This window comes from Bos grunniens, chromosome 17 (genome assembly GCF_055505025.1).
Source record: "Bos grunniens cultivar Pamir isolate PY7600 chromosome 17, Bosgru_T2T1.0, whole genome shotgun sequence".
Taxonomy (NCBI): domain Eukaryota; kingdom Metazoa; phylum Chordata; class Mammalia; order Artiodactyla; family Bovidae; genus Bos; species Bos grunniens.
Genome location: NC_141181.1, coordinates 71,864,173 through 71,890,667, shown reverse-complemented (window position 1 = coordinate 71,890,667; position 26,495 = coordinate 71,864,173). Strand labels below are relative to the sequence as shown.

Sequence of the window (26,495 nt, the reverse complement as noted above, 5' to 3'; positions counted from 1 at the left end):
TTCCTGTGGAATGAAAGCATCCCCATGGTCAGTGTTAGAGCCTGTTTAATCACCCTCCTCCAAAGAAATCCTGCACCCATTAGGAGTCGCTGATCATTCACCCCAGCGTGGTTCTGACTTTGGTATTAATAGACAAGATTTCAAAACAGCTTTTGTGAATGTACTCAGGACGTGGAGGAAAGCGTACTCGTCATGATGAGCAAATAGTAAATCCCCAGAGGTAAAAACTGTTAAAAAGGAACCTAGTAGGTGTTCTGGAACTGAAACATTAAGACAGCAAATACAGGAAGTTACTGAGCCATTTAAACTGCACATCAGAGGTGTGGAAGACCCACTGGCCTCGGGCGTCAATCCGCAGACATTACCCAGGGTCTGCACGGCCCCCAGAGCTTGGCGCCGGCGCCGTGCAGACCTGGAGGGCGTGCCGGCCTGGCCTGGCCTGCGGTGTCCTGGCCGCACCGGGACATCACATCTGAGCCGGGAAGGTCTGAGTAGCAGCTCTCCCAGTAAATACTCTTTAAGACTTCCAGCTCAGGACGATGGCACCTCTTTTCCCTCCCACAGTCCTAGGGACACGGCGGGAGAGACATTATAAAAATACTCTGAACAGTAGAGCAAAGAGAAAACGGGAAGGGTCCTGTCCGCAGGCCAAGAGTTCTAAGCAGTCTCTGGAAGACTTCATGTATCTATAAAGCCGATGGAGTTGGCCGTGGGTATCAGCGGGAATAGAGAGGTCTGCGGCCTAGAGAGCTTTGCACCTCTCAGTAGTGATGTCCCCACCGTGCCCTGGGGCTGAGGGCACCATCCTCCCTGTGGGGTTTGAGGCCGAGGGATCAGGCGCTGGGGGTCCTTACACGCCCTCCTCTGCTGGGCACCGGCTCTGCTGCTGGCCCGACGCTGCCCCTGGGCTCGTCTCTGTCTAAGGAAGGTGGGACTCTGGGCCCGGGGGCCCCCAGCACCACACCCTCCGTACTGTGCCAGGATAACTGCCGGCTGCTGTGTTCTCTTGAAAAGGAGACCACACAGAGGGCAGGGCAGCTCGGCCCCACAGTGAAATGGGCGCGCGCCTGTCGCCTCCGCAGAAACCACCTTTTCCCTCCTGTTCATCCAGAGTGTGTCCCCCCACCCCCAGCAGAGGCTCCTGTCGTCAGCAGAGCCTTCTTTAGCCAGTGGTCCGTCCAGAAGCGTGCAGGAGTCTCTGATGGGAATCATTCTTTGTAAGTAAGAGAGACCAGCCAGGACTTACTAGACGTTTTAATACCTTCTTGTTGCTTTGTCAAGTCCGACTCTCTGCGACCCCATAGACTGTAGCCCGCCAGGCTCCTCCATCCACGGGATTTCCCAGCAAGAGTGCTCGAGCAGGTTGCCATTTGCTTCTCCAGGGGATCTTCCCGATCCAGGGATCGAACCTCTGTTTCCTGCATTGACAGGCAGATTCTTTACTGCTGAGCCACCAGGAAAGCACCTTTTAACATCTTAGAAGAGCTTAGAGGAGAATAGCAGAAAGAAACAGCTCAACAGAGCCTCCAAAACAAAGCTGCTAACGTGCCGAGCGAAACACAGCTGACTGGTATCAAGAACAGTGGTGCCAGCCAGACCTCAGGTCCAGCTTGACCGCGACCTCACCTCCCACTCGCTGTCTGCGTAGCCCTGAGCCCTGCACACTTACAGCTGCGTTCTGCCCTCTGCAGTTCCTGAGGTTCAGGCCAGCTAGGGCCTGGCATCCTGATACATGGAAGTTGATGACCGTGGTGATCATGGGCGGCTCGAGACGAGAGAACGGGCAGGAGCAAAAGGAGGAAAGCTGTGTCCTGCTGTGATGAGACGACCTGGAAGGCACGGTGCTGGGGAGCCTTCGTGGAGAAGACTCATGTTGACTGTGAATGATTAAAACTTTCAGTGAAGTATCAGAATTATTAATAAATGGCATTGGGAGAAGTATTTTTAACATATATCAAATATGTAGAGAGGTTCAGTAAGACTAGACTAACCCGTTAGCTAAATGATGCGTGTGAATAAGTAAGTCCGAAAAAGATACAGGAAGATGCTTGACTTCTGAAAAAGGCAGTGAAACAAGACAAGATGGGGGTTTGAGGAATTTAAGAGCTAACATGTAAGGGAGGAGCAAAGGGTCCCTTCTGGAGCACTGATCAAAATTCTTAGGAGGATAACAGTGCCACAGCAACCTGCTTGCAGAAACCTGCTCTTCAGAGAACCCTTAAGGCTTGCAGCTGTACGCACAGATGTGGATGCTCCCGAGTTGCAGGTCACCAGAGACCAGGAAACGACCTATATTTTCAACAGTCGAGGTCCAGTTAGAAGCCCGTGGGCTCGGTGTGTCCCTGCCTCGCTGCTCTTTCACCAGCCGGGGTGGGCACGCCCGGTCGGCGTGCGCAGGCCAGAGAAGCGTGTGCGTGAAAGAAAGCACGCGCCAGAGGATGAGCCGGGGGTGTTACCTGCGATGAAGACCACGGCGGTTTCACTACAGCGTCACACTCGGACTGTAGCCAGCCGTAGTGGCGTTCCTGAAGAAACACCAATCTCCGTGTATCCCATCCCGTGGAGTCTGTAACTTGGTGACTTCTCAGAAAGAATTCTGTACTCTAGAGCGAGTGGTTGGCCTGTCCCTGCTGAGTTTCAGGTGGTCCTTCAGTGCCTGTCCTCTCTCTGGGGATGAGTCCTCAGGTAACGCCTGAGACCCGGAGGCGCTCGTGGTGCTTATGAGACATGCTGGAGCCGTGCTGACTCTGTTAATGGGAGGTTGCTGAGGCGAATCACGATATTTCCAGTTGATGGAGTATGATTCTGGCCATCAGAACGCTGCTGCGGGTCCATATTTATTGGTAAAGGTGTCCAGTATCTACTGACTAGTGGGAGAGCTTATAAAGCAGTAGAAATAGTATAATTTTTTTTTCTTGTAAACATGTATTACTTTTAGAATCAAGGGGTAAAAGTTATAGCCACATTTTGGGGGGAGGGATAAAAATCAGTAAAATAAAAAGCAGTAGGGACTTCCCTGGCAGCCCGCTGGATTAAACCTGCACACTTCAAGGCAGGGGACGCGGGTTCAGCCCCTGGGTGGGGGGTTAGAATCCTGCATGCTGTGAGGCGTGGCCACACATAGAAAACGAAGACAAAAGTAGTGAATGGTTTATTCTAAACTCACGCGTATCCTCCTCCTGCATCGGGGCTCTGTTTTGGGGGTACAGCTGTGGCCTGGTGGCTGGCTGCCCGCCGCCCCACCCACCCTGAGGGGTGCAGCTTTAGCTGACAGGTTCCCGGGTCCTTCCTGCCTCTGAAAACGGCGCCTGACGGCCGTTGGCAACACCAGCCAGGTACAGGGCCGGCTGAGCACTGGGCATCTTCTGGCATCAGAGGGAAGGGGAGCTTGCGGGGACTTTGCTCCCTTCACACCACAGGGGTCGTGGGGGGTCCCATAGCGAGGCTGCTGACCACAGCGCCCGCAGGGGGACGGGCCCGTGGCCGGAAGTGGCGCAGAGGCCCAGCTGATGGTTCTGGTTTGTCGTCGACGGTGGGAAGGTTGTGAAGCCCACTGTTAGATGGGCAGGCTGGTGCCCGGGATTGCTCAGAGCAAGGTGGGCCCAGTGGCAGCGACAGGAGAGAGACGCGCCGATTCCCAGAGCGGAAGCGGCGCTGCAGGTAGCCTTGGAGAGGGAGGGCGGCGCGCTTCTGCTCTTTGAGAGACGGTGGTGCTGCGTGCGAGATGGAGGCAGTAGATGGCAGCGTCTCTCCCACTCAGGCTGTGAGGCGGGAGCTGTGTCAGGGCCCGGGTGACCGAGGCCCACGCTGCCCCGTGTGACAGGCCGCTGCCCAGCCTCCTCACCACGCGGGCTGGGCCACCGGCGCCCGTGTTTCCAGGGAGGAAAGCCGGTTGTCACTTTTCCTGCTTCTGTGAAGCGTAAATAATAGAGTTCCCTGGAGACTCCTGAGGTCCTTTATTCCGCCTGAATATGTCCACTGGCCGTCAGCGCCCTTCTGTTTAAGTGGGGACGCGACCGCAGCGGGCTCGCGGTGCTGAGGGTAAGGGGTGTCCTCTGAGAGCCACGGTCCCGTGAGTCCTGTGGCCGTGAACGTCGAGGCTGCTACAGAGGAGAGGGTGAGAGCAGAAGAAGGGCGCCTGGGGTCTTACGGTGAGCCTGAGACGGCCACGTGGCTTACGTGTCGCCTGAGGGTCAGGGCAGTAAGACCGGCAGTCGCGCGCCTCGTGTGTGTCCCCTTACACGACAGGCCGCCTGCCGCCAGCAGGGAGGGAAAGCAGTTTTCAGCAGAGGAGAGATACACACTTTTGTCTTGCTTGTTTTAACTGTAAAACATCTTTTGCGCATAAGTGTAGTATAAAGGATAGGTGTGTGACCTCTAGTGTTTTCCACGCTAGGCATGTTACAGCGTCTGTCCTTGTTCCTTGCCCGTGTCTGCTGATAACCACCAAGACCCCGATTTCATCCACACGTAGGTCAGACAGAGCCCAGTTCCCTCTGGTTCCAGAGTCATCCTCGCCTGTGGTGCTGGACTTGCCCGCTCGCCTGTGTCCCCTCTTTGCCCTGACCAAATGGGATGGCCCGTGTGGCCCCTAAGTTCCAGGTGAAGTGAGGTCCGAAGCAGCTGTGTAGAGCCAGACTGTTAAAATTTAATCCTTTGCAATGAAAACACCCTCTTTTCTGTCTCTGAAAGGGTAGGAACTACACCCATTTTTCCTTTCCTTATATCTCAGGCACCTTGTGCAAAAACTTAACACAAAAGCAGGTACTTATGGGCAGTTTCTTGAATTACTGAGTGAAAGTAATTAACTTTTTATTTTATAAAAAGCTGACTTTTTGGAATAGTAGACAATGATGTCCCTGTGCCTGCCTGGCCCTGGGCCTTGGCGTGCCTGCGTGCTCCTCTGCAGCCCTGCTCTGTCCTCTCTGGGCCGTGGCGTGCCTGCATGCTCCTCTGCGGCCCTGCTCTGTCCCGCGTGGCCCTGGGCCGTGGCGTGCCTGCGTGCTCCTCTGCAGCCCTGCTCTGTCCTGCCTGGCCCTGGGCCGTGGCGTGCCTGCGCGCTCCTCTGCGGCCCTGCTCTGTCCCGCGTGGCCCTGGGCCGTGGCGTGCCTGCATGCTCCTCTGCGGCCCTGCTCTGTCCTGCCTGGGCCGTGGCGTCCCTGCGTGGTCCTCTGCGGCCCTGCTCTGTCCCGCCTGGCCCTGGGCCGTGGTGCGCCTGTGCGCTCTTCTGCTCTGTCCAGAGCGGCCTTTGCACGTTCGCGGCACTCGTCAGGTGCTCATGGTGCAGGACACTGTTTGAGGGAAATTCACGTTATGCAGGAAATAATTTGAGGAGTATTGGTTTACTTAATCCTTTGTGAAAAGACTTTTCTATAGAATTAAATAGCAGGTCCCCAAGTTATTAAATAATTAGGTTTGTAAAAACTTTAGTAAAGTCACGACTTTTCTGGAATTTGTTCCAGTGTGCAGAGTTAGGTTACGCTTGTGAAAACGGGTTAATAACCCTTTTGATTACAGCCCCCGTTTTAATTGCAGTCAGCGTTGTTTTGATTGGTTCTGAGCCAGCAGCGTGTGCGTTTCCAACAATTGATTTAACTTAGCTTTTTGTTTCAGAATTAGGACGCTGCGGAAGGAAGTCATCCAGAAGTCGCAGTTTAAATTTGATTTTTTCCTTACAGAGTCATGCTGGTTTATACTTGGATTGGAATTCCTTTTCAAGTTTTGTATTAAAAATAGAATGTCTTTAGGTAGGATGACTTTTTGAATAGCATATTTAAGTATCCCCTCCCTTTCTATTTTTCCTTTTAAACGTGGTTTAAGAATAAATAGTTAAACTTTTGTGGTCTTTTCAGATACGGTTAAAAAACTCCAGGACCAAAAACATGACATGGAAAGAGAAATCAAGACCCTGCACAGGCGACTGCGGGTAGGAACGCGCGCACGCCGTCCCGTCGGGAAGCGCGGCGCCCCGAAAGCTGCGTCCGCCGCCTGCGCGCAGCCACGGAGGGGCTGTGACCCAGAGCCGCCGGGCTGCGGGCGGGGCGGGGCGCCCCTCAGAGAGGGGCTGGCGCCGGGTTTGACGAGCGGCACTTGGGGAGCAGGGGTTATATCCCGGGAAGAAACGTCATGAGCCCTTGATGAGGAAGGGTCCCAAGCTAAGCTGCCTTCTGTGGGCTTTCTGTCTTCTGTGGATGTGATCTGTCTGCGGCGGCAGTGACGCTCTGACGCAGAGGGCGGGGGAAGCTGGTCTCGAGGTTTGGGTTGACCCTGCGGTGCGGAAGACCTGGGTTCAATTCCTGGGTCGGGAAGTTCCCCTGGAGAAGGGAATGGCAACCCACTCCAGTGCCCTTGCCTGGAGAAGCCCACGGACAGAGGAGCCTGGCGGGCCACACGAGTCGGACGTGACTTGGCGCCTTCTTTCTTTCTTTCTCTCCGTTGCTCGGGCTGTGAGGGGTGCTGGGCGCTGCCCCTGGGGTTGGTGGCCGTGGCTCCGGGGGCGCCTGCGTCCTCCCCGCTGTGGGAGGCCACCCAGCGGACAGTCCTGAGCTCCTCCTCCTGTGTGTTTTGCCTGCTGAGATTGAACTTAGTGTTTTCCTTCTGCTTCCTCCTCCTTCTGATTTTTTTCCTGTTGGTTTTTGATGTCAGGATGTATATAGATTTTCACTGTAAGATCTTTTAGTGTAGTTTACAGACCATGTATCTACCTGCTCGAGCTCTTCACAGGCATATTTTGGATGATATGTTTATTTTCACAAGACTAACTTTGAAGCTTGCCACAGGGAAGGGCGGCCTGACCTGATCATGCTTACTGAGCAGTCCATGTGCTTGCTGCCTCAGGAAGCAGGTCAGCTGGCCGCTTTTCCTCACCAGGAACACCGCTCACTAAAAGTAGTTACGTAACCTGTTAGAAATAGGTAACAGCAGTTCTCTGGGATTTAAAGGAAATCAGTCATCACTTGAGACAGTGCATTACAGCAGTCTAATCATAAGCACATTTTATTGTTTTAAAGTACGTCTTCATTGCTCTCTTTTGGAAATAAAAACGTAGTTTTTTAACGCAGGAGGAATCAGCAGAATGGCGGCAGTTCCAGGCTGATCTGCAGACCGCGGTGGTCATCGCTAATGACATCAAGTCTGAAGCCCAAGAGGAGATTGGTGACCTGAAGCGCCGCTTACATGAAGCTCAAGAGAAAAACGAGAAGCTCACGAAAGAATTGGAGGAAATAAAGTCACGCAAGTAAGAGTCGGGAAGCCAGCTGTGCCCCTCAGTTTCCACAGGGAACTCATGAGTCCTGGTTCTGTGATGCGGCTTTTCGGGGAGACTGTGTCCTGACGCTGCTGTGACTGAGTGTGGCTCCAGTGGACGTGACCCAAGTCCGGGCTTGTTCCCGGGCTCCCAGGAGCCCGTCAGTCTTTGAGTAGCCCTGTGAGGTAGCACGGGCTCCGTGGCCTTCCCGAGCTGTCGTCAGCGTCCACAGTCCCCGACTCTGGAGGGGCTGGAGTGGCCACCGCACCTGGTCCATTGCGGTTCCCGCCTGTCCTCTGCCCCCGTCCCACCCCCTTGCTTTTCCCTGGGCTGTCGTCGTCACGGAGGGTGCAGACCCTGGAGACAGACAGACTTGGCCCCGTGCAGCTCTGCTGCTGCTGGTCTTGGGGGTCTCGGTCAGACCTCAGTTGGCCCATCTCTGCAGTGGACACAGTGCTGCTTCCGTCACAGAGTCGTGGGGCTGAAATGAGATGCCCGGATGCCGCTCACGGCCATGGCCGGTGTCCGTCAGCGGGTGTCTCAGAGACTCGAGTGAAGAACGCAGGCCGATTTCTCTCTGCTGCTCACTTGAAGAGTGTCTTGTGCTCATAACCCTGGAGTTTCTCCCATGTAACATAGACATTTTTGGAATCCTGTGAAAAGTCTTAGATGATGCACCCCAAGTTCCTAGGGAGACTGTCTGTGAGGGGAGAGACTGGTTTTTGAGGGTTTTTTTTTTAATTAAGTATAAGTGAAGTGAAGTGAAAGTTGCTGAGTCATTTCCGACTCTTTGCGACCCCATGAACTATACAGTCCTTGGAATTCCCCAAGCCAGAATATTGGAGTGGGTAACCTTTCCCTTTTCCAGGGGATCTTCCCAACCCAGGAATCCAACTGAGGTCTCCTGCATTGCAGGAGGATTCTTTACCAGCTGATTCACCAGGGAATCCCCAAGTATCTCTCTCTAAGTATCAGAGTTGGAGGTTATTATTAATAATGTGATTGTTCATTACGTTGAACAATTCTTAAATAGCCGTAGGGAAAAAATTTAGAAAGATATTTAACAGGCCAACTTGATAAAGCTGTGGACTTTCATCGTTGCCCAGGTCCAGCAGATGGCCTGGTGGAAAGTCACGGTGAACTGTCTTTCTTTGGCATCTTTGCTAAGCAGAACATGCAGTGAGTGGGGCGGTCCCTGCTGCTTTACTCGTACACACCCTCCTCCTTGAGGCTCGGGCTTTGTATAGGAGCGCAGACGCGCGGCGTGCCCCCCGCACTGTGCTGCCTCTTGCCGTCGAGGAGGAGACGGGCGTGAGTGCTGGGGGACCCGGACCGTGGCTCCCGGCTGTGCTGCGTCCCAGCCACTTGCGTCTGCACAGTGCGGTTTCCCTTCCAGTCCTTGGTGCGACAGCGAGTTCCCCATCCCGCGTCTCCGTCCTTGAGGTCCAGGTGCGAGCCGTGTTGCCACGCACCGGTGTTGGGGGGGCTGGCGGAGAGCCCCGCGTGTCTTCATGGCGTGAAAATGCTTACTTGAGAATGACTGACTCGAGCGGTTGGTATTCAGACTCTGGTGCTTGGTGGGTATTTCTTGAAAATGATTAAAGGAGCCGGTCACTTCAAGGAAACAGCTGACAGTGTGTGGCACCAGTGATGAGACGTGGGCTTCTAAGTAAATGTGAGGATTTTGGGAAACTCGTATCTGCCACTGCAAGCTCAGCAGCTCCCCATAACGGGTTTCCCAATGAGATCACTAGTGATACTAACAAGAGACTTTAAAGATAAATTGTTTAGTGACAGGCATCAGCGTTTGGGGAATACGTGTAACTCTGTGAGCTGTTATTTCTGTATGACCAGTGCAGTATCACTAAAATACTTTTCCCTTTTCCAACTACATACCCACGAGGCTGCTTTTTTTTTCTCATATCGCAGTAGACTGAATACAGGAGGAATGAGAGTCCGGCCGTCGTCTCAGCCGAGGCCTTGAGGAGGTGCAGGAGTGTGGGGACCCTGCTCTTCTTCTGTTTGTGCTGTTAAGTGATAAGCTGTGTCGGTCTTTGTGACCCGTGGACTGTAGCCCCCAGGCTCCTCAAGTACTGGAATGGTTGCTGTTTCCTCCTCCAAAGGATCTTTCGGACCCGGGGTCTCTTGCATCTCCTGCATTGCATGCAGATTCTTACTCCTGAGCCACCGGGGAAGCCTGAACGGCACATTGGATAGAGCCAGACTTGCCCTCCTGGGGCAGGACAGGCCTTCCCAGCAGCCCAGACGCCGGCCCCCCTGTTCTGAGTCAGGGTCTTCAGCCAGGCCACCTCCCCTCTCACTGCTAATTGATTACCAGTGTCCTCACCTACACTTAACACAGATGGGAATGGAAACCGATGGTTACTTAATCTAGTTAGAATAAGCTGATGTAAAAATTTTAATATCAAATCTAATAAGATTATCAGACCAGGTGATTTACTCAGCTCAAGTGATACGATTGTTTTTTAGCTTATACTTTCTAATGCTTCTCAGCTGGGAAAGGGAAATGTGTGTTTTCTAGAGCATGTTCAGAAATGCCCTGACTCGGATGTTGTTTTCAGGCAGGAGGAGGAGCGTGGCCGGGTGTATAACTACATGAATGCTGTGGAGAGAGACCTGGCGGCCCTGAGGCAGGGCATGGGGCTGAGCAGAAGGTCCTCCACGTCCTCGGAGCCGACGCCCACCGTGAAGACCCTCATCAAGTCCTTCGACAGCGCATCTCAAGGTAGCTCACGTGCCGTGCCGGCGATGGCGCACTCACGCACACGTGCTCTCTGGGCTGGCTGGCGTGCCGCACCGTCCTGCTCTGAGTCTCATCGCACTCCAGGCAATGTCAGGGCATCAGTCTTCCTGTAAGGAGAGTTTTAACAGGAGGTTTGGGGTCTGTTCGGCCACAGAGATCTCGGTGTCAGGCTCGGGCTGACCCCACGTGGGGGTCAGCTGTCTCCTCTGAGCCGGGCAGCCTCCAGGTGTGGACTTGGGGCCCGCTCGTCCTCCGAGCCCCTCGGGCGCGTGTGCTCAGGTGCTGCCTGACCCCGACACCCGGCATCTCCAGATGTCGTCTCTCGTCCAGAAGCAGACCTGGCCCCTCAGCTGCCGTCTCTCCCTGTGAAGGCAGCGCCATGCCGCCCAGTTACCAGGCCAGGAGTTTCGGAGCCTCCCTCCTGCTCACCCGGCGTCAGTCCGTCATCAAGCCCTCTTACCCAGCCCCTCGCACACACCTGCTCTGCCCTCTCGTCTCTGGGAGCGCAGTTGGCGGCTAGCTCAGGCCACCATCCACTGCCGTTCGGTGGCCCCTTTTTTTTTGTAATACAGATTTTTTCCTGTTTTTGGCCACACGGCACACAGGATCTTAGTTCCCCAACTAGACACTGAACCTGGGTCCCGGCAGTGGAAGCACAGAGCCCTAGCCGCCGGCCCCAGGGGCTTCCGGAAGCCTCCTTCTGAGCAGTTCATTCCAGAGAGGGAGGTTGACATGCGAGCGGCTATTATACACTGTGCGTCAAACGCACCGCCTGTGGAAATCCACGTGAGGGGACGTGCTGAGCCCCACAGGGGCGGGGAGGAAAGCTGCTTTGAGCCCGGCTCCCCTTCATGTAACATGCCCAGAATGTCCACCACATGCCCAGCCTCTCACCTGATGCAGCCACAGAGGCTCTGCTGAGGTTTTTCATGTGGAGTCCTCGGTTTGTGGAGTACTTAACCATGTAATTAAATGGCAAGAGTGATGTGACCGGCACAGCCGGGCCTGGAAGTCAGCACCGCTTGTCTAGGGAGCAGACTGTCCCCCTGGCGGCAGGGCTGCTGGGGCTGAGGCGGTGGGGCGGCAGCTGTTCCCGGGGAGCCCTCGTGCTGGCTGGGCGGCGCTCCTGGGGGGTGTTTGAAGCTTCCGCCCCGTCATGGCCTCGCTCACCGTGCGTTTGCTGTCTTCCAGTGCCCAGCCCTGCCGCGGCAGCGATGCCCCGGACGCCTCTGAGCCCAAGCCCTATGAAGACACCCCCTGCGGCCGCCGTCTCCCCCATGCAGGTGCGTGCCTGTGGCTTTGTGTTTGCGCCTGCGTAGGAAGCGCCACGCTCTCCGTTTGGAAGGAGGGCAGCAGAAGCGCCGTGTTCTATCTGTAGGGAGCTTTTTCTTGCCCTCTATTCATCAGGTTTTTTAAAGGCGTGAAGATATAAACGAAAGCAAGTAAAGGCATTAAGACGTGATAGGCGTCAAATCCGGTGGACTTGCTCTAAGTGGCTGTCAGCTGAGGCCTAACGTTCACGATGTCAGCTTGTAAACTTCTGTAAAGATAAGTTAAAAAATCTCATCTCTCCACCTTGGAAAACAAACCAGTAATTATTAATTGAAGCCCCAGTCAGTAGCATTTCAGCACTTGTATAATGTCCCAGCACACACTCCTCAAGCCTGATTGTGCACGAAGGTCGTGTGGAGTTTTACACACGTAGACCCCAGGCCTCCTCCCACTGAACAGGTGTCCGGGAATGGGGCCCGAGATGAGCAGTGGTGGTTCTTCAGGCCTCGCTAAGGCCGTGAGGGGTCTGGGCTTGGTGGCCCTGCGCCATGGGCAGCTGGGAGGCCGGACCAGGGGTTGGAGGCCGTTCTGTTCAGACGTCATTGGACAGGTGGCGTGGGGCTGAGATCTGTGGTTGGGACACGGGCTGAGCCCTGCTGCGGGCCAGGCTGCTCTCCGTGGCGACCAGGGAGGAGGCACCCACACGGAGCAGGGAGGCTGCCTCTGGGGAGGCCAGGAGGGAGCACGAGGGCTAGGGTGGGGTTGCCCAGGGCCGAGAGCCTCATGGACAGGCCGCAGCCCGCAGGGCTCCCCCAGGCCCCGGCCGAGGGCGTCCACTCGCGCGGCACAGGGTGGGCCCAGCCGGCCGGGTGGGGGCTGCTCTGCAGGGAAGAGCAGCTCCCGGGGCTCCTCAGGGTTTGCGCGGGGCAGGGTTTGTCTGCCTCTGGTCCTCTGCCCACTGTGGGAAGTCCTCTCTGAATCCTTGGAGTGTTCATTAGGGCCCTCAAGGGCCGCACCACGAAGTGGAGCTAAACAGCCCTGCCCTAAACGACCTTAGAAGCAAAGGGCCAAGGAGATCCCTCAGTCACGGGGCAGCGGGCTGTGAGCTGCCCCCGCGATCCTGGCCGCTCTGCCCCGCTCGCGTGTCGTCTGCCCCTCCCGGGGGGGCTGGGCTCAGTGACTCGCTTCTGATGAGCAGAGTGAGGCAGGGTGATAAGCAGGGAGAGAACCCGGTCCTGTCTGGGAGACTCCTCTCTCTGTCTCCTCCGTGGTCCTGTGGAAATGGATGGTTTCATGCGGTTTGTGTGGAAACTTGAAAGACTTTGAATATCCCAGGCCTCTGGGAGGGGGCTGGTGGGGGAGGAGGCAAGTTTGGGGGGCGTCCCCTCCGTGATGCCAGCACTTGAGTGACCACGACAGGGCCGTCTGACACCCTTTGTCCTGTGGTTTCAGAGACATTCCATCAGTGGACCGATCTCCACGTCCAAACCCCTGACAGCCCTCTCAGATAAGAGACCAAACTACGGGGAGATCCCTGTGCAAGGTACGGCTCGCGCACTGCGCTTCACTTCTGTTGTTGACTTTCATCTGACTCTCTTCATTTGTTCTTGGCGCTGTTTCCGCCACCCTGTTATACGTCTGTGTCACGGGTTTACTAAGAACGTGCCCTGGTTACAGACCAGGGAGTAGTTACTAGCGGACGTTGGAATGCGACGCTCCTGGTGTCACCGTGGGCAGCAGCAGTCCGCTCACTGCCAGGCCCTGTTCTCAGCACTCCGTGGGGCGTGTGCCGTTAGCCCCACTCTATAAGTACCTACAATGAGGCTTCAAGCAGCTGAATGTCTCAGGAACACAGGTTCACGTAGCCACTGAGCGGTGGAGCCGGGCAGCCTGGCTCCAGAGCCCGCTCCCCTGGCCCCTGTGCTCCAGGGCACTTGTGAGAGAGGGGACTGAGAGCCGGGCCCCGGGCAGTGCCATCAGCACGGGCTCTTCATGGCGCCCGCGTCGGGGGTCGGGTCCCTCTCCTCCCCGCTGCCTCCGTCGGGTGGGGCTAAAGTGCTGTGGGGGCGTGCGGGGCGGGGCGGCCGTGGAGACACTTGGCGGGCCCCGCCGGCCCCCGACCTCCTGGGCCCGCACAGCTGTGGGGCGGGGGCAGTGGGGCCCAGGGCAGGCTGCTGCCGCCTCCACTTCACCCGCCGGGGGGACCTGGGGTCTCCCCTCCGCCCGGAAGGGCCTCCCGCCCAGGGAAGGCACGTGGCGGTTTAAAGGGCCCCCTCCTGGCCCCGCGGGGGGGTCCGGGATCGTGCGTGTGCTCACAGGTCCCGGGCTGACTCTTGATGCTGCTTCCTGGTGAGAGTCGGGGTCATGGGCACACCTCGCTCAGGGCCTCCTCTTCCTCAGGCTCACGCCCCTGCGGTCAGCCTCGCCCCTCCCCGTCCCTGAGCAGCCGTGCTCCACGTGGCGGTGGCTGCGAGCGCACTCGGTAGTGCTGAGCGCCGCCCCGGACACTGCCTGGTTCCTTCACGCTGATTCCGCGTGTGCCCGGCTCCTCGCTTGGCCCTTCTCCGGGGCCCGTGTGGGGTGCTTGGGGCCCGTCTCCTGTGTGTGATCACTCTGTAACTGCGTCCGAGGGGCCTTCTCCAGGGCCTGTGCGGGGTGCTTAGGGCCCCGCTCCTGTGTGTGGTCGCTCTGTAACTGCGTCCGAGGGGCCTTCTCCAGGGCCTGTGCGGGGTGCTTAGGGCCCCGCTCCTGTGTGTGGTCGCTCTGTAACTGCGTCCGAGGGGCCTTCTCCAGGGCCTGTGAGGGGTGCTTAGGGCCCCGCTCCTGTGTGTGGTCGCTCTGTAAGTGCGTCCGAGGGGCCTCCTCCAGGGCCTGTGAGGGGTGCTTAGGGCCCCGCTCCTGTGTGTGATCACTCTGTAACTGCGTCCGAGGGCCCTTCTCCGGGGCCCGTGCGGGGTGCTTAGGGCCCCGCTCCTGTGTGTGGTTGCTCTGTAAGTGCGTCCGAGGGGCCTGTCCCCTTCGAGGCTGCCATACCGACTCACCTTGATGGGCTCACAGCAGCACGAGGTTTATGGGGAAGCCGTGCTGGCACCAGCAGCGTTTATCAAACTTACCTGTTGATGCGCTTTACCCGGATCCCTCGATAGAATGTGGACCCCTGGGCCTCACGTCGGGTGTGTGGCGTGGAAAGGGAAGGGGCGTGGACACTCTTTTCACGAGCACCGCCAGTGGCTCCTAGGAACGGAGCAGCTTGGGGAACTGGGCAGAGATTGCCGTTGAGTGTCCCTGTGACCCTGGTTCTGTTGGGGGAAAATGGGAGTATCAGGTCTGTGGGCTATTGAGACACAGACTAGTGTGGTGAGTGTCTCGGGGCTTTTTCTGGCCGCCTCTGTTTGTCTCCTGGTAACGGTCGGGTGACGACGCCACCGCGCACGCGGGTCTGCGGTCCCGCTGCGAGAGCCGCCTCACCCTCCACGTCTGCCTGCTCTGACGCCTTTACTGGGCTTGCTTGAAACTGCAAATACAGAGAGCAGGAAACGCCTCTGGGTGACTTCTTACCGGAGACTTTGTTGATAGTGTAGCCTTTTATCTTAAACACTCAGTAGGGAAAGCAACCACTTACAAAACCAAGAGCCAGCAGCTGAGTCTCGGTCCTCAGAAGCCATCGTGGCCCTCCAGGCCGCCTGAGCGGGAGGCCTGAGCGCCGCTGCGCCGCGTCCCCTGTCCCGGCGTGGCCCAGGCGGCACAGTCTGCACTTACAGGGTGAAGAGCCCAGAAACTCGGAGGCGCTGCCTCCGTCTCCTGCGCGATAGTGGGTAATTTGCTGGTTTCTCCAGTGAGTGTGTTATAAAAGATGTAGCTTTTTTGGTCTTTTCTTCGTCATGCTTGTATGTCAGGCACAGGAAGGTGTTTCACACCAGAGACCTTGGTGTAAGTGGACTTCTGTTGGTATGGTTGGCAGTTGAATTCGGTGGTCTGGGTCGTAACAGCTGGGCCTTTGTAGACCGCGTGTGAGCTCGTGTTTGTAGCCTGAGCAGGCACGTGGGTCCAGGTAATTGGGAGGGTCTTTACTGCCCCCTCGCACAGTGATCTTTAAGGCCCATGGTCAGGCGGAGACCTTGGTTGGTCCTGCAGATGGTTGGGGAGCTGGGGTTGCCCAGGGTCAGCGTGGCCTGAGGGTCGTGTTGGTGTCATCAGATCAGACGTCCAAGAAAGCGGACCGGTCCACGGATAGTCACCTTCTGCAAGGAGACATGCTGTGATCGTCCCACTGAGTTGTGTTATTTGTGGACAGAGATGTAAACCTTTTAAAAAATTCAGTATTTTGGAAAAACTGATTTATGATAAAGGGTACGTGTGACAAGTGTCATATGAAGTTCAGAGGTTTCTCTAGAAAGAAAGCCAAGTCTCTTAAGTCAGAAGGAAGAGAACCTTTTATTGAAAAGTTTCCCAGCAGTTTGCCTTCTTCAGAGGGTGGACCCAAGCCCGATTCTGGGGCGAGCGGGGAGCTTCCCAGGAGAGGCTGAGAGAGAAACCGTGCCCTGCTGTGTTTGCAGCCTAGCGTGCATCCGTTCACTTCTGAAGGTGCTTCTTGCTGTCCGTCTTGATAAACCAGACTGTCCAGGTGCTCATGTTTTCTCCAGCATATTGTCAGAAAAGTGGAAAGAAATCACGTATTTCTGTTTTGTCACAGGTGTTTCTTTTCTTTCGGCCCTGCCCTGCGGCATGCAGGATCTTAGTTCCTGGGTCAGGAATCTAATGGGTGTTCTTGGGGGAAGCACAGAGTCCTGCCCTTGGACCTCCAGGGAAGCCCTCGGCTCCCTGCTGCCTGTAAGTTTGATGAGGGAAGCAGGGACAGCTGCCAGTCTCAGGCGGGAGGACTGAGGAGGGGGCCCGTGTGCCTGTGCGTCGAGGGTGGGCGGGGGTCTCTGTGCGGCTTTCTCCCTCCGCCTGGGCCCCAGCTCACCCCTCGGGCGTCACTAGAGCGCTCCTGCGGCTGCTGCGTGGCCGGCCCCACGGTTCCTGCCGCCTCTTCACCTCGCACACCCACCGCTTCCCGGCTCCACTCTCCTCAGCACGCTTGCACCTCTCCCTGTCCCCAACGTCTGCAGTGGCTCCGACCCCGGCCACCGTGGCCTCCTGCCACCAGGTCGTCCCCCTCTCGTCCGCTGGGTGCTGAGCTGGGTGTGTTCACCGCTGTCCCCAGAACGCGCTGACTGCCAGCTCCGGCGGCCTTGGGCATCTCCCCGGCTTTCAGTGCGGCGTGTGCCCCTCGCTTCCCTCCCACAGCCCTCTTCCTCGCGCATCTGCGCACGGGGACCCTCCTTTCTCTCACCTGCTTGTCCACGTGGTCAGCAGTGTGCGAGTCTGCTCCTGAGGAGCCTTGAGCCCGTTTATGTCTCCCCTGACACGGCCCACGTCCAGGCAGCCTGCTCTCTGCCCTGCAGTCCGCTCACACCCGCCCCCCACACCCCACCCCCCGGGACGGAAGGGTGTCCGCCTGGGACAGTCCCCGGCGCCCCGCCCCAGGGGTGGGGCTGCGCTCCTCAGCCCTGCCCTCCCAGCACTGCCGGTCCTGGCGTTTCCTGGGCATTTCCTGGCGTCTGCTGAGCACTGAGGAAGCCCCTCTCCTTTGCCTGCGTAAAGGCTGTCAGTCACTCTCGTGCTCGCTGCAGCGTCTCTCCCCGGGGAGGCCTCTCCAGACCCTTCGGGCAGCTCTCGGCCCGGGGCTGCTGCTTCCCTGTGTCCCTCACGTGGGTTAAAGACGAGAGGGTTTCCGAGAACAGACCCGGTCACCGCAGCGTCTGCTGTCTCCTGCCTGCCGCCTCTACCGTGACGCGCTGGCTTGCCTTTCAGAGGGGCGCGCTGGCAGTTCACGTGTGGCTCTGACCCACACAGCAGAGCGGAGGGTGTGTGCGTGTGGGGGGTGCAGCCGCCCCCCTGGCCCTCGGGAAGGTGCCTCCTCAGAAGGGAGGTGTCAGCCTGCGCTGAGCTGAGACGACGTGGGTCCTTGGACGTGCGTGAGCCGGCTGCAGCGGGCGGGTGGGCTTCAGTGCGCTGCGCCCGTCACGTGCCCGGTGGCCCTCGCCCTGCATCCATGTGTTTCTGTCACCTGGTCTCACTGTCGTCTCCTGGGCGATGAAGCCTCTGGGACAGGACCCGTCTTGTGTCTGTGAAGTGGGCACTTGGGCTCCGTCTAAAATGTCGACTCCTGTTCCCTGCGGCTTCCGTGTTCCCCCAGCTCTGCTGAGTCCATCTGCGTGCACGATGGGTGCTTCTCTGAGGGCACGCGCAGCCGCTCGGGGCTCAGGGTGCGTTGGTTCAGCACGAGGAAGGGGTGGTGGCTCTGGGCTGGGTGGACCTGTCTTCACGGGGCGTGAGTCCAGCTGCCCTGCCTCCCCTCCAGGGCGCTGTGTGGGCATGGCCTCACGTACGTGCCTTACACACTCGGGAAGTACGTGTCAGAGTGAGAGATGCTCTGTCCTGGAGAGACAGCTGACATCCTGATGGCTGAGAGCGAGTGTGTTTTAAGCGGGCAGTGCGCACGGGGCTGTCTGTGTCGGTCGCTCTCTCCTTTCCCATCCGAGGGTGTTGCTCTCAGAAGAGGTGAGCAGTCTTCACTGGCCCCACCTGACACGTGTCCTGGGCACATGCAGCACGTCCGGCCCTCCTGTGCCAGTCCTCCCGGCCTGACTGCAGTGGCGCCGGGCACAGAGGCGAGCTGGCCTGGGTCTGGGGCGCCCACTGTGGAAAGCAGGTGCCAGGGAGGGGGTGTTGGAGCTAGGCCCCAGTGTGGTGAGATGGCTGGGCCAGGGGACAGGGGAGCTGCTGCCCCAGGGCTGGGGACTCCAGAGTCCCCCGACCCGGCCTGGTGTGGCAGAGCAGGGGACAGGCGGCGGTGGGGGGACTGCTTCTGTCCTCCCTGGGGGTCCTTGCTGCCCCCAGACTGAAGTTCACACAGTGGCCAGGGAGGCTGTCGTCCGTCCCCCGCGGCTATCTCTGCTCTCCACCAGCCCCGAGGTTCGGCGGCTGGGACTGTGGCCCCGACCTTTGCGGTGTGTCCTGGGCTGAGTGCTGCTCCCCAGCCTGTTCTCCAGCAGCACAACCGGCCAGACAGGGTCTCGTCAGGACGCTGCTGAAGGCTTCCGGTCGCCCCACGTCGTGGTGGGTGGGCTCTCCCTCTGGCTGATGACCCTGAATCATCCTGTACTCCCGTGTCTGTCCTGACCCGCCTCTGGCTGCGGGCTGTGTGCCCCCGACACGCAGACACGCACTGTGGGCTCCCAGAAGGTGTGGGCTTAGCGCCTCCAGGCCCTGGTGCGGCAGAGCGTCCTGACTCCTGGATGAATTGCACCAGACGGAAGTAGCTCCCAGTGGTTTGGAAGCGTTCGCACTGATGTCTCATCCCTGGAAATACAAGTGAATGAAGTGGCCCTTGTCGGCTGGAGGTGTTTGTATTGGGCAGTTTGTTTGGGAGCCGTCGAGGGGCCTGGGCCGGGAGGAGGGACTAGCCTCGGGGCGAGAGGAAAGCGTCCTGCTCCCTGTGCCCTTGAAGTCCGGGGTCAGGGGCAAGAGGAAAGCGTCCTGCTCCCTGTGCCCTTGAAGTCCGGGGTCAGGTCTCCTCACTGTGGCACTTCCCACCCTGTGCAGAGCATCTGCTGAGAACGTCTTCGACCAGCCGACCTGCTTCTCTGCCGAGAGTGCCTGCCATGGAGAGCGCAAAGACCCTCTCAGGTACTGCCCTTCATCTGAGCCTGCCTTTAGAGGTGCGTCTGGAAGGTCCGCTGATGGAGCTGAGTTCCTTCTCTTTAGGCTCCTTTAACCTTACCTGTCTCTCTGCCTCTTTAATTGATCATTTTTCACTCTGAATTTCCCCATTGTATCTTACAGATTTCATAGAAATCATATTTCATGGCCCTGATTTCAAAAATAAAAAGAGCTAGATAGTTCCATTCACATAACAAATGTGGGATCTTCCCAAGCCAGTGATCAAACCCAGGTCTCCTGCATTGCAGGCGGATTCTTTACCAGCTGAGCCACCAGGGAAGCCCAAGAATACTGGCATGGGGAGCCTATCCCTACTCCGGAGGATCTTCCCCCTCCAGGAAATGAACCGGGGTCTCCTGCATTGCAGGCAGATTCTTCACCAGCTGAGCTGTCAGAGAAGACTGTAGTCACGGACAGTCGGGATATTTATCGCAGGATGTGTTGTGACTGTTCTGGAGGTTGTTTCTGAGCACAGCAGAAATGCCCTGCAGCCGGAGCCTGCAGTGTGGCGGGCCGGGTTACAGTGGTGTGTCTGGTGGGCACACGCTGGTTTCCTTGAACTGACATTCCAGTTTGTGAGCATCCTTGTTAATTTCCCTTTGTGGCTTTTTTAATCCTCAGTATCTCAATGAGAAGTTGGACCAGCAAAGGAGAGGTTTTTTAACCTGCCTCCTGTGGGCACCGTCCCACTTGGATGTGAATTTCAGTTGGTACAGTTTTTGGACACCTTAGCTGAGTGGAAAGTGCAAGCAAAACCTCTCCTGCAAAGCCAGGGTCCAGAGCGTTTTCCTGTAACAGATTCTTCCCATTCTTCCTTAGTCTACATCTTGTGCTTTATATAAAATTACGAAGGCTTCTCATCTAGTCCTAGCACAGCGCTTGAAAGAAACTGCAGGTTTATACAGAGATTTGACAGTGGAAGAAAAAGGCAGAATGATTACAAAACTGTGTTGGACGCACAAGCGCTTCCTTCTCCTAAGACCTTGTCATCAGAGAAAGCGCGTCTCCTCAGGCCTTGGAGCACGTGACTGTGCGGATGCAGAGCTGCAGGCCCTCCACCGCCAGGAGGTGCCAGCCGGCCGGCTGGGGAGGTGACTGGTGCCCACAGGGCTGGCACCGCCGCGCTCCCACTCCAGCGCCTCTGAGGAGGCCCGTCTGGGACCAGGGCCTGGCCTCGTGCCTCACGGCTCTCGTGCTCAGCCCAGCGCTGTGAGCACCCGCTGGTCCCCTGCGCCTCGTGGACAGAAAGCTGCCTCCCCTGTGGCCCCACTGTCGGGCTGCTCCACCTCTGGTTCTCAGGGCTTTGTGAGTCCAACCCGGCGCACGCCTGGCTCTGTCGGACTCTTCAAGTAGGACTTTCCTGACACTTCTCAGTAGTTGACATCTTTTGCTTTTCAGTCTCATTGATTCCTGTTTTTGTAAAATTTGGCTTGACCGCAAATCACGCGTGGCCCCTGTCTTTCCTTTCTGTCTCCTCAGTTTTTGGCCAAGTTCAGGAGGGTTTTGCTGATTGCAGTTGAGAGCAAGTGTTACTGTGGTCTTGGTCGTGTTTGTGATTGAACCAGGTTGGGTGGGACTCACTCTGGGCCAGGTGTGTGCTAGAGTGTGGGCTGGGCTTCTGTGCACACTTCAACAGCTATACCTTTTTTACAGTGTTTTTCAAGTGAAAAAATAAGATCCATTCACGTTATCAGTCAGATAAAGACCCTTTCCCATTATCAGTCAGATAGAGACAACATCGGTTCTTCTCCTGTGTGGGAGTGTCTGGCCTCCCCTTGTGGCTCAGAAGGTAAAGACTCAGCCTGTGATGTGGGTGAGACCCGATCTGGTCCTGCATCAGGAACATCCCCTGGAGAAGGGAATGGCAGCCTGCTCCAGTATTCTTGCCTGGAGAATGCCATGGACAGAGGAGCCTGGCGGGCTGCAGTCCCTGGGGTCACAGCAGGACACGACTGAGCGAGGAACACACACAGGGTGGTCTCTGCTCTGTGGAGGACCTGCTGAACGAGATGTCTCAAGAGCTCAGTTTAAACTGCTTCTGCTCTAACCTGTAGTGTCCAGACGAAGCAGCGAGGAGATGAAGCGCGACGTGTCTGCTCCCGAGGGCACGTCGCCCGCCGCGCTCATGGCCATGGGGGCCACCTCGCCGCAGCTGTCGCTCTCCTCCTCGCCCACGGCCTCCGTGACCCCCACCGCCCGGAGCCGCATCAGGTAGAGGGTGCTTCCTGCGGGGGCACTGCCCTCGGGCCATCCCGGGCCTTTTGAGAGTGAATGATGGGGTTGTGAAAGTTTCGAGCCCTGGTGTGTGTTCTCTCTTTGTGAGTTAAGTGTTTTCTGATCCACTCTGCTATGCCCAGAGTGGAGAAAGATGATAAAAAGTACAAAAATAAAACAAAGTTACAGAGATAATTATTTCCCCCAAGCAGCGGGTGTTTTTATTCTTGTTTTTGTGGGGTTTTCTCTTTTTTTCCCAGTTTTGCTTTTTTAAAGTAGCAAACAGCTGAGTACAAAAGTGACTTTGGTGACACTGGAACTCCAGCTGTGTGTGGAGCGCAGGGTGGGGAGGAGGGCGGGCGCTGGCAGGCCCCGAGCCTCAGTGAGCGCGCGGGCCGGACTCCTCCTGGTTGTTGACCTACAGGTCTGAATAAGAGTGGACTCTTTGGGCTCTCAAACTCAGATTATGCTCTCAGGTTTAACGCCCTTCCTCTCGGCGACCAACCTCTTAGAAGAGCGGCCCCGGGCGCAGTGAGCAGCGGGGGCACCCGCCTCTCTGGCCGAGCAAGGGGAGCACTGTCCACGTGGGCTGTGTCTCGTGCCCCAGGCGGGGGCGCCCACTCTCCTGGCCCCTCTGCGAGAAGCCGTGCGCCTGCCCAGGACCGCTCCTGGCCTCGGCTTCCTTTCCTGACAGTAAAGTTACAGGAGACGACCCCTCCCCCTCGGAGGCTCCCTCCTGCAGCTTCTCGCCGTGCCCGTGGGCTGCACTGGGCTTGGTGCTGTTCTAGGCTGTCTCTGGCAGGATGGCTGTGTGAGTAGAGTAAACCTTTCACGGTGATTGTGACAGTTGCTTTTGTTTTTCTCTTGGCGTGCTCTTTTGTTTTGTTCACTTCTCACCTTTATCTTCATTCTCATTTCCTGTGTTCGGTGGTGTTGTGACAAACCTCTTTGAGCCCTTTAGCTAGAACAGGAACACGGTGAGCCAGCACACGCATAACAGTGTCGTTCTTCGAGACAGGGGTCTCGGTTGGAATATTTTTGTATTTTACTTTTGGTTCTAAAATAAAAATTGGTGCTATTTCAGCGCACCTCTGCACTGGAAAAGCTTCGTTCTTCACGCGAGCTCTGGTGTCCTGTCATCCTTTGTAGGGTGAATGCAGACGGAAGGGTACTGTGCCGCCTGTGACATCTAGGACACGGGCTGGACGTTGTGAGGCTGGAATCTGCTTTACTTGCAGTCATGGCTGGAAATCAAACCAGCTGTGCAGAGGGCTCTGCTGGTCAGGGATGGCTTGTTCTGCAGAGCTTGCTGTCCACAGGCCCCTGTGTTCTGTCCTGCCCCTGGAGTGGTCCCTGGAGGGAAGCATTGGTGCTGGAGGGGTTGGGTTCGGGTCTGCCTTGCTCCATTGCCACGCTGGCCACAGTCTCTTTAGACTCGGTGTCCGGTCTGGGGCAGGATGTTCTTCTGCACCCACGCAGCGGACAGTGCCCTGAAGTGCCCACGTGGAATCTTCGGGGCTGACCCGTGTGGCTGTTGGCTCCTCCTGAGCTTCAGTGAGCTGTCCGCCCCGTGTGCATGGGGATGTTCCCTGAGGGCAGGCCCCGTGTCGCCGCCGCCCGGTCGAGCCTCGCAAGGAGGTGCCGAGTGAGTGAGTGTACAGAAAACTCAATTTTTTATGCAAGGGAAAATGCTAATTACTTGCAGTCAATAAAGAGTGTGCAGCTTAGCAGTAAAGACTTGGAGACATGCTGCGGGTGGTGTCCTGCTTGCTGCTCTTTTGTCGTATCTGCCTCCCCAGTTGTGTGCTCTCTGAAGGCAGCAGTGATCCTTCACCTGGGTTAGCTCCATCCTTTGTGATTATAGTCAGTGCTTTAAAAAGAAGGTGAAGTGACCAAGGACATAGACGTTGCGTGAGATGAAACGTAGCCACAAGGAAGGCCGAAGCCCAAGGGGAAGGAGCCATGGCGGCTCTTGCACGCTGCCGGCGCGGCCACTGCACCCCGAGTGTCCCGGGCCGCGTTGCGCTGGCCCTGCACACGGCTTCCCTGTGGGTGGTGACAGGGCCTCCCTTCAGGCGGCTGAGCCCCCGACAGCAGGGGGTCTGTGGGACCCATAAAAGTTGACAGAGGAATCAGACCCGTGCAGATGCCTCTGGCTGTTGTCCGCCTCCGAGGGTGCATGTGTTCTGTTGGATTTCTGGCTTGGAAGGGTGCTCTGATAAGGAACACGAGTTGAAATGTTTCTTCTCTCCACTTCCCAGGGAAGAAAGGAAGGATCCTCTGTCGGCCTTGGCGAGAGAATATGGGGGTTCCAAGAGGAACGCCTTGCTGAAGTGGTGTCAGAAGAAAACCGAGGGCTATCAGGTAACTGCGTCCTTCCGTCCAGAGGAGCCGCTGCCGGCGCAGCCCGCTGAGCAACACGAGCCCCAGACGTGGGGGGTGTCCCGGGAGAAACTGCCTTCCCGTCCAGAGCAGCAGACCGTCACGCTGCTCCTGTTGAGCTGCTGTAGCATTTCTCGTCTAAGTCCTGGTTGAGTGCTCTGTGAGGCCTCACTAGACTAAGAGTGAAAATCTATCTTTCTTTAAATGAAGATGTCACTTATCATGTTTAAAGTTTTCGTTCCGCTGAGTTCCATCTCAGCGTTTCCGCTTCCCCTGTGCGGGCTGTGCCCGTGTCGCCTCTCAGCCGGGCTCTTCTGTAGCCTGCGCTCCTGGCCCTCTGTCAGCCTCTCTCTCCCTCTTTTGGTATTATTAGCCTGACTGTAGAAATTGAAGTATGACTAGTTTGTAATGTGTTAGTTGCAGGTGGACAGCAGAGTGATCCAGTGATCCGTGCGACCCTTCTCCATCGCAGGCCCCTGCTCGGCCCGTGCGTGGCTCCCCTTGCTGTGCAGCAAGGCCTTACTGTCCGCCTGGCTTACGCACAGTAGCTTGTGCCTGCTAACCCCGCTCCTGGTTTACCCCCTCCACCACTGTCCTCTGCTGACCACAAGCGTGTTCTGTCTGCTTGTGTCTCGTGAGTGAGTTCCCCCGTATCGTTTTTGTGGATTGCACGTAAGTGATGGCACGTGTGTGTTTCTCTCTGGCTTTCTCCACTTAGTACGACAATCTCTGTGTCCGTCCCCGTTGCTGCAGATAGCATCATTTCACTCTTTTTTGTGGCTGAGTAGTACTCCATCGTGTATTTATACCCTGCGTCTTCATCCATGCATCTGTCGGTGGGCGTTGAGGTTTCTTCCGAGACATTATGCTGAACTCAGAAGTACAAATCTTAGGTGATTCCACTTATATGAAGTCCCTGAAATAGATTCATGGTGACTGAGAGTAGAATGGCGGTTGCCAGGGGTCTGTGTCACGGGCAGTCATTGTGTAAAGAGTAGAGTTGCCGTCATGCATGAAGAAAGTTCTAGAAATGGATGCTGGTGATGGTTGTGCAACAGTGTGAATGAATATACTTGATGCCACTGAACTGTCCACTTATAAAACAACCGTTCAGCGGAATAAGCAGAGCAGTAAATGATTGGGATACAGCCTAATAGAAACACCTAGCCAAGGACACAAGACCCAAACCGTAGACAGTATTCATAAACTGCTAATCAGACCTGTGCGTCTCTCACAGGCTGTCCATCAGTAGCAGAATACACATTCTTCGCAGGCACCCCTGGAACAAATGTCGATAAATTGTAAAACGTTGAGACTATACAAAGTATCTTTTCTGATCACAGTGGAAGGAAGTTAGAAAGTAATAGCGAAAGAAATACTCACAGCACGATATAAGGAGACTGGGGAGATGCTGGAAAGGAGCTCCCAGGGAACGGCTAGCTGCGAGCACCGGCCTTTAGAAAGGAGAAAAATCCCAGATCAGTGGCCTAACCATCTACCTGACGAGAGTAGAAAAGGAAGAAGAAACTCAGCCCAGAGCAGTCAGAGCAAGGAAATGATGAAGATCAGAGCAGGAGTGACAGGTACAGAATCAGCAGAGGAGATAACTGACACCAGCAGTTGGTTCTTTGACAAGATGAGCACGTGTACAGACCTTTGCCTAGATGGACAAAAAAGAAAAAGAGGAGGCTGAAATTACTAGAATCTGGAATAAAAGCAAGGACTTTACTAAATGACCTTATAGAAACGGAAGGGATTAAAGGGAATACTGTGAACAGTACACCAACGAATTACTTAACCTCGACGATTTTGATTCCTTGCAATATACAAGCTATAAAAAACTGACTCAAGAAGAAAGAAATTCTGAATAGACCTATTGCAACTAAAGGAACAGAATTCGTAATCAAAACAATTTCAACAACGAAAAGCCCAGGGCCAGATGGCTTCCCTGGTAAATTTTACCAAACGTTTACAAAGAATTAACAACCGACTTTCTCAGACTCTTCCAAAAATAGAACAGAGAACATGTCCTCGTTCATTCTGTGAGGCCAGTATTACTCTGATTAACAAAGCCAGAAAAAGACATCACAAGAAGAGAAAACTACAGACCGATATTTCTTATGCAGAAATCCTTAATGAAGTACTGACAGAATCCAGCAGCAAATAACAGGACTTGTGCACCATGACCGAGCCTGGCTTGTCCCAGGAATGCAAAGCTGGTCCAACGAACAGAAAGGAAAAGCAACACACCCTGCCACGGAGTAAAAGGGAAAACCCGTTCACAATGGAAACGCTCAGCAAACCAGCTGCCCGTGGGCTGGGAACCCGGCGCTGCCGTCACGCTCACTGGTGAGCATGAGCAGGAAGGACGGCTCCTCGCCGTCTACTCGACCTTTACTGCACGTTCCCCCTGGGGCAGCGGTGTGTGAGGAAGGGAGAAAAAGGCATTGGAAAGGAAGAGGCAAAACTGTGTGTGTGCAGAGGACCTGAATGCCACCTGGCAAACCGCTAGGATTCACAGAAAAACCGGTGGAGCTAGTGAACAAATCCCGCAGTTACAGGATACACTTCAGTGCAGTTGCTCAGTCGTGTCCGACTCTCTGTGACCCCATGGACTGCAGCATGCCAGGCCTCCCGGTCCATCACCAACTCCTGGAGTTCACTCAAACTCATGTCCATTGAGTCGGTGATGCCATCCAGCCATCTCATCCTCTTTCGTCCCCTTCTCCTCCCGCCTTCAATCTTTCCCAGCGTCAGGGTCTTTTCAAATGAGTCAGTTCTTCACATCAGGTGGCCAAAGTATTGGAGTTTCAGCTTCAGCATCAGTCCTTCCAGTGAGTGTTGAAGACT

At 56.2% G+C, this 26,495-nt stretch overlaps 1 protein-coding gene and 1 long non-coding RNA gene across 11 annotated transcripts in view; one reads left to right on the top strand and one right to left on the bottom strand.

Moving 5' to 3' along the window:
* The window catches only part of SPECC1L (sperm antigen with calponin homology and coiled-coil domains 1 like), an 85,687-nt gene that overhangs the window by 38,206 nt on the left and 20,986 nt on the right, over positions 1–26,495 (top strand). For 8 of the 10 annotated variants that reach the window (XM_086346117.1, XM_086346121.1, XM_086346122.1 and 5 more), the window contains 8 exons: positions 5,853–5,926; positions 7,062–7,237; positions 9,829–9,992; positions 11,202–11,293; positions 12,735–12,825; positions 18,933–19,016; positions 21,104–21,260; positions 23,525–23,627. In XM_086346117.1, coding sequence (XP_086202243.1) covers positions 5,853–5,926; positions 7,062–7,237; positions 9,829–9,992; positions 11,202–11,293; positions 12,735–12,825; positions 18,933–19,016; positions 21,104–21,260; positions 23,525–23,627 — 941 coding nt within the window. Of the gene's footprint in view, positions 1–5,852; positions 5,927–7,061; positions 7,238–9,828; positions 9,993–11,201; positions 11,294–11,417; positions 12,826–18,932; positions 19,017–21,103; positions 21,261–23,524; positions 23,628–26,495 lie in introns of those variants that run through there. The other 2 variants (XM_086346125.1, XM_086346126.1) reach the window with 1 other exon arrangement.
* Positions 8,437–17,799, bottom strand: LOC147355872 (uncharacterized). The gene is made up of 2 exons (XR_015144080.1): positions 14,396–17,799; positions 8,437–10,117 (listed from the first exon to the last, which is right to left on the bottom strand). It is a non-coding gene; the product is annotated as an uncharacterized LOC147355872 (long non-coding RNA).